Source organism: Dendrobium catenatum, unplaced genomic scaffold, assembly GCF_001605985.2.
Source record: "Dendrobium catenatum unplaced genomic scaffold, ASM160598v2 fragScaff_scaffold_1583, whole genome shotgun sequence".
NCBI classification, from domain to species: Eukaryota; Viridiplantae; Streptophyta; class Magnoliopsida; order Asparagales; family Orchidaceae; genus Dendrobium; species Dendrobium catenatum.
Window position 1 is genome coordinate 1,141,427 of NW_021320045.1, and position 12,942 is coordinate 1,154,368.

The 12,942-nt window shown below is 36.9% G+C and overlaps 1 protein-coding gene across 1 annotated transcript in view; it reads left to right on the plus strand.

Annotated features, from left to right (window-relative positions):
- The first annotated feature begins 3,472 nt into the window (after positions 1-3,472).
- Positions 3,473-12,942, plus strand: part of LOC110102479 — a 36,226-nt gene continuing 26,756 nt past the window's right edge. Inside the window, exon 1 of the mRNA XM_020830830.2 lies at positions 3,473-4,704. Within this exon, the coding sequence (XP_020686489.1) occupies positions 3,671-4,704 (1,034 nt within the window). The 5' untranslated portion in view covers positions 3,473-3,670. The remainder of the gene's footprint in view (positions 4,705-12,942) is intronic.

Consider the following 12,942-nt stretch of genomic DNA (forward strand, 5'->3'; position numbering starts at 1 on the left):
GTTTAAAATCCTTTTCTTCATTATCTATTAGATTTGTCAACAACAACTTACTTTTTTAAGAGGTACTTCCCATTTTGCTGTTGTCAAAAGGGGGAGTCATTATTTATTATTTATTTATTTGTTTGATTTAATAGTGTGTGTTTGGTCTGTTTATTTATTAGTTTGACGAGTTGTTATGTTTGATATGTATGTGTTTTGTTTTTTAATTCATTTTGGTTTTTGAATTCATTGTGATCTTGTATTTTTCACAAATCCCTTGCTTTTTAATTGAGCATTCATTGAGGGGGAGCTTTGGAGAAAAAGGACCTTTAATGTTAATTCGAATAATAATTATTTTGTCATCATAAAAAAAGAGGGGGATTGTTGCAACTTAGAATTCAAGATTGAGTTTTATGTAATGTGTTTTTTTTCATAATAACAAAATATTATTGTTATGATTACTATTTTCTCCCAACATATATTAGATATATTTTTGTTTGTTTTGTGTGTACTAACATTTCAAGGAAATCATATTTCATATAACTGAAGACTTCAAGATAGAGTAGAATAAGATTTTATGTAATGAAGTTAGTAATTTTTATTTTCTTGAGTCATAGAGAGTTTCATTGAAATTGGGTAACTGTTCACACACACACAGGGGGAGAGACTTAAAATTGAAATTGGAAAATTTTTAACCCATTTTGTACTATACGATGTTAGTTTGTATAGACGACTAACAATGTATGAGATTATCTTCATACCAGATCGTCCAGATGAATTTTAACAATTTATACAAACGATCTAAATATCATATAGACGACTGACAGTGTATGAGATAAGCTTCATAACATATTGTCTAGATGAATTTTAACTGTTCATACAGATGATCTCAATATCATACAGATGATTGACAATGTATGAGATAAGCTTTTTCCCAGATCATCCAAATGAATTTTAACTATTCATACATATGGGTTGTAAATCGTACAAATGACTAATAGTGTACGAAATAGTACTCGTACCAAATCGTACCATTATTTTTAAACTATTCGTACAGACGATCCATGATTGTACTATACGATCTGACTCATTTTCACTTTTAAATTTTAGTTTTTGGATGATTTATTATGTGCTTTCTATATAACAAGTCCTAAAAACTGATTATCGATCTATTTGCTGCAAATTTCTCTTGAGAGTAAAAAGGAGAGTGATTTGGGAGAGTATTTGGGAGTGGAGAGTGAGAGATCTTACAAGAGGAAATTGTGAGAGATTCACAAGGTTCCCTAAAGGTGAGGATCTCTTAGTTGCTTTTCAAAACTCTGTCCTACTTCTTTGATGACTCTTGAGAGAAGATCTCCATAATAGATCGGGTACTCTGCCTTCACCAGGAGGATGAAAAAGAATGACAGTACTCTGCCTTCACTAGGAGGGTGAAAAAGGATGATGATACTCTACCTTCACTAGGAGGGTGAAAAAAAATGACGGTTCTCTGCCACACCGGGTTGGTGGAAGAGAGGTTTTGTTAGGGTTTTCTCTACCTTGTTGTGGGAGCAAAATGAGAGTCACTTGTGTTTAGTATAATACCTGGAGAAGGAGTCTCTAAGGAGTGGACATAGGTCTAGTTAGACCGAACCACTATAAAATTTAGTGTTCTTCTGGTCTTTTACTTTTTGTTATATTTTTATTTTCTACACTTTATATTATTGTGGTTGAAATTTTTTTTTGTAAAAATTTATTATTGTGTAAAATTTCTTAAAACGTTTTTCTAAAATCCAAGAGATTTTTTTAAAAATACAAATTCACCCCCTTTTGATTAGCTTTGGTATAGTTCTATTAGGTCTAACAACCTGCATGAACTTTTAAAAAATCTAAACCTGAACTAGACCTGACATACTAAACCAAGAGTGCACAGAGTAAGAGAGCATCAATTGTGGGGAAAATAGGCAAGTAGGAATGTGTTGGTGCTACCACAGGTGGTCTAGGGTGAGGCCGAGAGGGAGCTAGCAGGACCAGATGCGTGCGCAAAGCCAACTTGGGTGCGTGCAACATGAGCATTAGTGTGAGGCTGCTACTGTGAGAGTGGAGGGGGGGGGGAGATGGGATGTAGGAAATTTTTGGGTTATTAAGTTGACACAAACACGGCCTTATTTTTAAAAAGGGTCAAAAATCAGAACTTGAACTTGACCCATTTGCTAAATGGGTTTAACCCTAACCCAAATCTTTTGGGCGGAGTTCTGGTCATGCTATTGGGTCGTGTCATTATTTGACACCCCTAATAGAAGCGACATATAGAAAAGCCTCGAAGGACCTTCACTCTCTTCTCTCTCCCTTCTATTCACCTCCTCCTTTCTTTCCTTCGCTGACAAGAGAATGAAATGGAGGAGGGAGACTTAGGTGGTGAGGGATAATTATATTGAGTACATTAAAAATATTATTTAACACCCAACACCGTAGTGCCTAACTTCCTAGTGCCAATGTGCTGCATGTCAATCTTATAGTTTCTATAGAAAAAAGTCTATTATGCCATGATGGTAGTTCCTAGCGCCACAATGCTGCTTGTATAGCGCCGCAACACTGTATGCTGGTTCCAGATTTTTATTTTTCAAATAAATTTATTTTAAGAATTTTAGGTTATTATAGTTCATACCCAATTTTAAAAAAACTTTTCTGAAGACTAAATGTTTTGTTTTGACTGAGTTTAAACATAAATTTGAATAAGAATTGGATAAGATTTCAATGAAGTTCAATGCTATGTTCAAATATAATTCCTCTATTAAAAGATATGGTCAAAAATATATGTTTAAATGTGAAGTTCCACTAAGGTTCAAAAAAAGGTTAACCAAAATTTGAACCATGCATATTTAGTTTGAATAACATTTGAACCTCTATTTCAATCTCTGTTTTGAACATTGATTTTGAAGCAAATAGTTGAGCCATATGTTTGAACTTAGTTTATATTTTATTCAAATGAAATTTTAGGTTTAAAACTTGTTCAGCTTAAGTTCAAATATATAGCATGGGTTTTGAACCTTGTTTGATGTTCAATTCAAACCTTACTGTTTTTCAAATTTCATTTTTGAACCTAGGGTTCATATCACTTGTTCAAATGTGGAAGTCCAATCCATCACCTTCTTTTTTTCCTTCTTATTGTAACCTAGGACTACCAAAATTAAAAGAATTGGTAATGCATCCTAAGTCAATAAAGAAAATAATATAAAATATATCTTTGAAGTGGATATACTTGTTGAAGGATTTGAAAGAAGATCCTTATGATGAGAAGAGATTATCACACATTAAAAATAATCTTATTCAAATTAAGCTTTGAGATATATTTCTCAACAAAATAAGTAAATTATTTACTAATAATATATATTAAGACATAAAACAAAATTCTCAATAAAAATCTGTTGTCAATTTCTTTGTTCCAAACAAACTTCTATCCATTACTATTCCTTATTTTACTCTCATCCTCCCAACAAAAATCACACCCTCTACTTCTCCTCCATTTCTCTGTTCCCTTCTCCATTTAGCCTCTCCAAATCCAAACAAAAGGATCGCTTTCGCTCCCGAACAACTGTAAGCAGAAGAACAACGAATTCGGAAGAAGAAGAGATTGAAACCGAAAAGTTGAAAGAAAGAAGATAAGGTTGGACTTGATGCGTCGCCAGCGATTCGGCGGAAAGCATTCTGTATGCATCTGAAGAAATCAGAGGCTCAGATCGGCGAGGAAAGCTTTGGGTTCTCCTCCGATTTCAGCCCTCCTCCTTTCCTCCAGATTCACATCTCAAACCCTAGCACAGACTATGGCTTCTCCACTCAATCCTCTCAGTTTGCCGCTGTCTACGGCCTTCCTCCAGCCTCTACCCCACACAAGCGCCCCGTCATGAACCACCCAGTGGCCGCCGCCGCTGCTGACTGCCGCCCTATTTCCGCCGTCCGTCTACCGACCTCATCTCCTCGCCGCGTCTTGCTCCGCCTTCCCTTCTCCAACGGGACCCGTTCCGCCCTCTGTCACCTTTTTCGCCGTCTTCGCTTCCGCCTCCGCCTCGTTTTCCTCCTCTCCTTTCCCTCTCTCTACTTCCTCCTTGTCACGTTTTCCTCTTCATCACTCTCTCCTCCCTCCTCTTCTTCTGGGCGCTCTTTCCTTTTAGACTTCTTCTCTGCCGTCGCCTTCTCCTCTGCGACCCTTTTCTTCCTTTCTTTATCTCTCAATGTCTTCTCGCTCTCCTCCCTCCGCCTTCTACTCTCCCGCTCTTCCTCCCTGCTCCCTCGTTACCACCGCATTACCCCACGTCCCGTGCAATGGTCCATTGGCTCCGCAGTCGAAAAACCCAAATCTGACATGAGTGCTGCCTCTGGGTTCTCCGTCCAGGTCTACAATAATGGTGATGTCTTTGAGGGGGAGTTTCACAAGGGCAAATGCTCTGGTAGTGGGGTTTACTATTACTACATGAGTGGGCGGTATGAAGGGGATTGGGTGGATAACAGGTATGATGGTTATGGAATTGAAACCTGGGCGAGGGGGAGCCGTTACAGGGGGCAATATAGGCTGGGTTTACGGCATGGGTTTGGTGTGTATCGGTTTTACAATGGAGATGTATATACTGGGGAATGGTTGAATGGACAGAGCCATGGATATGGTTTGCATGCTTGTGAAGATGGGAGCAGATATGTAGGAGGTTTCAAGTGGGGGGTCAAGCATGGCCTTGGGCACTATCATTTCAGGTAAACACTTTTGGATTCTATTTTGATTTATTTTACATTGCATGACACATAGCAATTGGTGGAATTTTGGTCATTTTCTTCTATAATGTGTACATCGGTTGGTGGTATTTGATCCGGCATAAGCTCTTAGCCATTTATTAGATGATTATCAGAATATGCTTATTGAACTCTCTAGGCTCGTTGGCTAGTTTATTTTATGGAAAGTGTTTCCAAACATGCTGAAATTTATTTCTTTATTTTTGTATTTGTTTAATTACTTGGTCTAGTGGTATATGGTATATGGTGCTTTTTTTCCTTTTGATTTTCACAATGAAAAATAGCTGTGCCGTGCTTGTAATTCGTTGTTAATTTAGAAGTAATGAATCCTAATAAGAAAATTATTAAGGAACTAGATCACTAATGAGATAAAATAAATTCAAGCCTCAAACTAGTGTAAGGAGATATCGTCCTTGAAAGTTGTCTGTCACGCTTATACTACACTCAAAGGAGTCCAATATTCAATAATAGTAAAATACTAAGAGAAAATATATGGAATTGATTTATTTAAACTATTATATGCTTCAAAAGTTCTATTTATTAGACTTTGAATTCCTTTTCCGTCCAAGTCTGTATACATAGATAAGGCATAGGTTATGGCACAAGCATAATAAGATCTCAACTATAATTCAATTGTAAATCCTGTGTAAATCACCCCAAACAATGATCTGGCAATTGTAGATACAATGAACCAACAAATCTCATAGGCCAAATGGTAGATTAGTGAATACCAGTCTTAAAGGAGTGAATATCAAGGACCATCAACAAACAATGAGCAGCAATGCATATATAACCAATAGTAGCAAATAAAAGAATGATATAAGGTCCAAATCCTCAAGTAATAATATTTAAAGTTCATGATCATAATACATATGATTCCACTTCAATTCTTAACATAACATGATTTGCGTTTTTTATGATTGTAAATTTTTAGATTTCTATCAAATTTATCTAAATTGAAAAAAAAACTCTGATAAATTTAACATTTGACATTCATTAAGTGAATTAGGGCATAATTGTTATCATCTTGCAATATAATTGAGTCATCATATATAGGTCCATCAAGGTATATGAGATATCTTCAGAATCCACCATTGATTGTAAACACGATCTCATTATCAAACATGGCTTCATGACCAAGCTGTGTTGGTTTTTCTAACCAAGTGTTGGATGCAAATTTATAAGGATGTAATAAAAAGAGCGACGAATCCAATTAATTTATAGCAGGTTCATGAAATAAGTTCAAATTATACATTTTGAAAACTAGATTAATGAAGAGTTTTTTGAAATTTCTAAATTATAGACATTCGTTCAAATGCCCTTATCTTTCCTCGCATTTAATTTTTGAAATATTCATGATTGAAGCTTTTATTAATTTGAATAAATCATGAACACGATAAAAGTTAATGTACCTCGTGTTCAAATCAGCAAGAAGCTTATAATTATCATAATTGTTGCCAATTGTCTATGAATATCATCATCTAATTCATGTAAATCATGCAAATTATGTAAATTATATGAGACACTGACACTGAAGAAAATGCTAAAATTCTGATATTCATCCTAATGGATACTAATAATAATCTATTACTAAATTCTTGAAAATTCTAATAAAATTGTAAGAAAATATACCATATAATCATGACATGCTGATAAAGAAAGACCACTTTAGAAAAGACTAACTCAAGTGGTTTAAATAACTTTTGATGAATCGTACACCTTTAGTATAGCTTAGATGGATGAAATTTAAATTGCAAATTTTTTTTAGTAAATTACATTTAACAAATTCTCTAAAATGATGGCACTTCTTAATTTTCTCTATGAAGTTCCTTTTATGATGTTGAGAATTAAGAAACCAAGAATAAAATGCAAATTGATTTCAGTCATATCATTCTTCATAGGAATAACATAAATGACAATATAATCTTGCATTGGAGATTTTCAATAGGTTTTAGACATGATGTTTCTGAGTTTTCTATAGGAGCACGCATAGATGCAATAGGTCTAATAGAATAGTAGTTGAAATGTTTTTTATATCGAAAGTTTCGTATAAAACGTCATGCAATGAATTTGATAAATTGTAGCTTTCATACCAAATTTTGTACTAAGACCTTACTAAAACAAATAATAATAACAAAGTAATCTAAAATAAATTCATGTTTAGCTACGATAGCTATTGACGTGGACATCAGTAGGAGATTCCGGAATGTCTACCTCCGGAAGCATCGTAAATCGACGGCTACGATGAGGAGTTTATATATTTGATATATTTTATGTATTAGTTCATATTTACTTTATTTATGTTTGTACCCTTGCTTGTGTAACACTGCCGTTGCCAGGTCCCAAGTCCTGGATGAGAAAAGTGGAGGGTTGCGTTAGGTAGTCGACAGCCAGCGTAAAACTTGTCGAACAATAATGACATGAATCCTTTAAGAAATTGTTAGCCGACCCCACGTAGTGGGATAAAGGCTTGATGTTGTTGTTGTTGTTGTTGTACCCTTGCTTGTGTGTTGACTTGAGTTGTAGCCCTATGGGCATTTTAGTCATTTATTTTCTTTTTCTATGAGGCCTATATATTAGGTCCTTGGTATTGTATTTTGCTGATGATGATTATGAAAGAAAATTTCAGTTTTTCTTGTTTGATCTCTTTGTGAGTTCTTGAGAGGAGAAACCCTAGGAGAGGGCCTTGCAACTCCCGTCAGCCGCCGGTGGATTCTGGGACTCGCGGTTCATCGTCGTCTCCCCCTTCACATCTGGCCACCCTATCTCCCTTTCCCCACCGCCGACCACCCAGCCTCTCTCACCCTTGATGATGATTTCAATCATCATTAGCACCTTCCTAAATTAGCAAAATTAATTTGGGAAAAGATCTAATTAAATTTAAAATTCAATTTGAATTTCAAATACTTTCCAAATTAAGAAAGCTAAATTAGGAAAGTTTCTAGATTTTATTCAATTTAATTTTAAATTTGATTGGATATCTTTACTTCATCCCTAATTTAGAGGAGTAAATTAGGAAGCTCATAAATTCCCTTCCCAATCTCCTCCCCCTCTTTACAAGCCACCGACCCCCTCCATGGGCAAATTCCCCTCTTGCCTAATCAACCCCTAACACTTATTTAAATTTGAAATTCTTTTACCTCCCCATTTAATTAAACCTGAAATTAAATTCAGATTTAATGCCCTTTCCATAACCTAAACCATGGACCGAACATAACTCTAATTCCCTCTACTCTTGGCCGGCCATCTCCCTTGTCCACCCTCTTGGAATTCTCCAAGTCTCATGAGCTCTCTTGCAAGAAAGGAAGTCAAGCATCTCGCCTCCAACTTCCCACTAGTGCATGGTCGATCCCGACGTTGATCACGGGTTCATTATATGATAATCAAGAAAGAACAGACCTTCTTCGATCCCCATTCTTTGATTTGAACTTGGAGGTTGACGAAACCGTCGAATGATACATCGATCGCATTATATTCACCTTAGTTCCTTTCATCGATGATGTAGACAAAGGGGGGGTCAACACAAGTCCAAAATAAATCAGATTTTGGCTTCCATTGAGTCTACTAGCTCAATCCAATTGAGCTAGAATTTTAGCTCATTTATGAGCTAGGCTTTAGTTCATTTATTCCAACCTTTCTTCTCGGGCTTCTAACCTCTTTCGTCTCTCCGCAAGTGCCACTCCACCTGTATCCTTCTTCTCCAAGTGCAGTAACTTTAGGGTGTCTTTTTAATTTTATTTGGAGTCCTTTGTATTCGTGTCGAGTTTTGTAATTTTAATTTCTTTTATTTCTTTAATTTGAAATATAAGAGTTTGTTCGTCGTTTTTCTCGTCTCTTTTTCAATTTCGTCGGTAGAAGTACGTCGTCTGTTAATGTCGTGCAAGAAATATAGGGAGCCTATAGTTGTTGCCCGCATCAATCGAGGAGCATCTTCCCTCTGGATGTTGGCGGATCACCAGTTGTCTACACACAACCCCTCCTCCGGCTAGCTTTCTTTGGATCTCTACCCTCGGCTTCCTCTCCTTTATGGTGGCATCTTTCGGATTGTGGTGACTCTTCTTTCGCTAAAACCATTAAAGAGTGTGAGTGAGGGAAACTCGAGGTAACTTTTCTCTTTGTTACGTGGTGGATTGTTAGTTTATTGCACTAACGTTTTTCATTATATAATTGATATTATTTTGAGATATTGTTCTTCTGTTGTGTAATTACTTGCCATATCAATTTAAACAATTTTAAATTCATAAAATCTCTTCAAAGTGAAACAGTAGTTGAAGTTACAACGTTTAATTCATTATCTATAAATTTCTACGTGCAATTCCTTATTGGTTTCACATCACCTATAAACTTTGCATAATTTTGAAACACATTATATTTATCTTATTTATAATCCTTAAATTGATCATACAGTTGATCGCTATATTCACTTAATAATAAGTGTTGGCCACTTGGCCTTTATATGCTTCATATCAATCTATGATAATTTACATGTCTTTATAATTTGGATATTGTATGTTGTGCGAGTATTCGCTGATGGGTATGAGATGTGAGGGATGGCTGACAGAAGCAATTGGGCTTGTGTTCATGTGATGTAGAGGCTGTTCTAGCTGGATGGGTAGGGAGTGTGTTTGGCCAAGCGTAGAGATACTCTCGGTTGAGTTAGTTGATTGGTTATGTTGGGACTGGTAGGGGAGAAGATCGAAGGCTTGGATCTATCTGAGGTGATAGCAGGAGTTCGGGTTTAGCATGAAGGAGAGTTGCTTGTTGGTGGGTGTTTGAACAATGAATATGTGCACGGGCGATTTTTGCTGTGTACGATGGGAGAAGCAGGCTTTGTGCAACAGAGAAGAGGGAGGAATGGTGTTGTGAGCGAATCAAAGAGTGAAGGGAGGCTATGTTGCACCGATACTCCCATTTACGAAGGCGTGCTGTATCCAATACACCGATACACGGATACGCCTCTGATACGCCACCGATACGTGTCGGATACGCCAAAGCCATATCCAATTAAAATACTATTTAATTTCAAAAGTACAGGCGTATCGGCGCGTATCCGATACACGTGTCCGTTGAAAAACAAAAAGAAATAAAAAAAAAGATGTGTTGTATTTACTTCCGCGGCTGCGAGCAAGGTTCTCTCATTTCCGAGATGGATTTGAGTCTCTTGATGATATGAGAATATTAGAAATTACTAATCTTTCACTTGATGAGCCTGAATTAGAAGCTATGATATTTATTGAAGATGATATAGAAGTTCAAAGACAAACCACTGAAGAAGCTAATCATATCATTCCTTCTATTGAATAGTTGAAACTTCATGTGCTAGACAATTTATGTTTATGCTTTTGTTGTTGTACTAGACATTTAATACTTATATTTTGATATGATAAACTACAAGGCTACAAAAGATGTTGTTGTCATTTTTTTTGTAATTTCAAATATTATGCTTTGATTGCTTTATTAATTTTTATGTATGATTTATAAACTATAATGCCGTGTCCGCGCCGTACCCGTATCCTAAATTTTTAAGAATTGACGTGTCCCGTATCCGTATCGTGTCGTATCCGTGTCGCCGTATCCGTATCGGCTGGACTGGTTGGGGAGAAGATCGAAGGCTTAGATATATCAGAGGTGATAGCAGGAGTTCGTGTTTAGCATGAAGAAGGAGAGTTGCTTGTTGGTGGGTGTTTGAACAATGAATATGTGCACAGGCGATTTTGCTGTGTACGAAGGGAGAAGCAGGTTTTATGCAACAGAGAAGAGGGAGGAATGGTGTTGTGAGCGAATCAAAGAGTGAAGGGGTGTGTGTTCGTGTGGAGTAGGAAGGGGTGGCAATGGGCTATGTATGGGTTGGAGCAGCTGGGTAGGAGAAGAGGTCTAGAGGCGTGGAGGGTTAGGTGGTTTGGTGTTTAGAGAGCGAGGAACCTGGGCTGGGTATTGCATGTTTGTGAGGAGTGGTGGCAACTGAGTTCGATTGAGATAAGGATGGGCTTTGTTTGAGCAATGGAGATGCAGGTAGGTCGGAGGTTGCCTGCGTGTGGTACCCATGCAGCTGCTAGATGCAGGTGAGGAGTTGGTAGATTGGTCAAGAGCACTTATGTGAGGGGGTTTTAAAAGGCGAAATCGGGAATCGAGACGTTTTTTCTAAACGAGGCGAGGCGTAAGCCTCGAGGCAGATCGAGGCGTAAGCCTCAAAACGATTAAAATAAATTAATTTAAAATTATAAATAATGACAAAAAATAACAAAATATTATGTCAACTATGAATTTGAAGATTTGTTTTAAGATAATATTACTGGAATACAATATTTAAAATAAACTCACTTAAAAATAAAACATCCCCTTAGGATCAAGACCCAAAGCAGGCTCATCATCACTTTGATTGTCTTCAGAAGAATCTTCATAATTAATGTCAAAGTCATCCTCAAACTCTTCTTCATCTATAATATTTTTTCCTTTATCTCATATATCAGTTAATATTTCATTAGCTTTAAAATGAAACAAGAGTAACATACAAAATAATTCATTATATTTAAGAATACCTTTGAATTTTTTTGAAGCTTCAATCTCAGTTTGTTTCTTTCTTTTATATACTTGGGTAGTTGCTTCATTGTCTTCTTCATTGACATGAGTTTCTCCTTCTGCTTCAACTTCAGAAACATCAACATTCTTAGGAGTAACCCATTCATTAATCAGATTGTAACTCATCAACAAGTAAATGATCAATTTCATTCTCAATATTTCCTTGATTCTGCAATTTGAGATATCTATCTTTTAATTTTTTGTTAAACATAACATAAACTAGTTTGTTCATTCGATCTGCCGCCAATCGATTTGTCTTCTTTGTATGAATTTGTTAAACATACAAACCAATTTTCACCTCTTTGTCAACATGAAAATCCTTATAATAATGAAATTGGGGATTTAAATAGTACGCAGCAGCATGTAAGTGTTGGTGTAATTGTCGATCCCACTTTTCGTCTATAATATCTCATATTTCTTTGTAGGCACTTTCTTGACCTCCAAATTCTTTTGCAATATCTTCTTTAGCCCTATTCATTGCTTCATAAATAAATCCCATAGCCGGGGCCCTCTCACCATCAACCATTCTAAGCACCTTTACTAATGGTCATGTTGTTTTCAAAGCATAATTTGTACTGCGCCAAAATGAATCGTCTCTCATAACAATATTTTTAACTTGTTTTCCTTCTTGTTTTTTAGCCCATGAACTTTTATTCCACTCTTCAGAAGCAAACATTGCTTTCAAAGGAGTCCAGTAAAGGTGAGGCCTTTTCTCCATTAACATTCTTCCTGCAGCTTTGTATGCACTTGCATTATCAGTAACAACCTGTACTACTAAGGCATCTCGCACTTCCTCCACAACTTCATCCAACATTTCAAACAATAATTGTGCATCCTTTACAAAGCTTGAAGCATCTACTGATTTGAGAAAAACTGTTCCATATGGATTGTTGACCAAGAAATAAAAATACTTCTATGTCGAATATCTGACCAACCATCTGACATTATTGTCACTCCTGTCTCAATCCAAGTCTTCTTAACATCATCCACCATTTTTGAAGTTGTCTTTACCTCCTCATTCAGCATCCAAGTCCTCAGCTCATACATGCTTGGAAGTTGTAATCCTCTTCCTGCGGGGGTTTCCGGGGAGTAATTTTGAAATTCTGTTTGTTGTATATGCTCAATACCGAGCGTACCGAGCATGTACCGCTCAGTACCGAGCGTGTACCGAGCATGTACCGCTCAGTACCGAGTGTGTACCGAGCATGTACTACTCGGTACCGAGCGGTACTGGCTCAATACTTGCTCGTTACCGAGCGATACTCGGCATCGAGCGTGTATTTGCTCGGTACCGAGCGTGTACTTGCTCGGTACCGAGAGTGTACCGCTAAGTACCGAGCATGTACTTGCTCGGTACCGAGCGGTACTAGCTGAGTACCGAGCATGTACTAAGCGGTACCGAGCATGTACAATCTGATGAAGCGAGACATGAAGCAAATAACGGGAAGAAAGATCGTTACCTAGCCGTGAAAAAAGAACCTTCGATTACATGAAGCTGGAGAAGAAGAAGCGAGACATGAAGCAAATGACGGGAAGATTACGGGAAGCAAGAGAAGAAGAAGAAATAAATCGTTACCTTCGATCGCCTCCAGCTATGTTCGAACTCGACCGAACTGTGGTCGT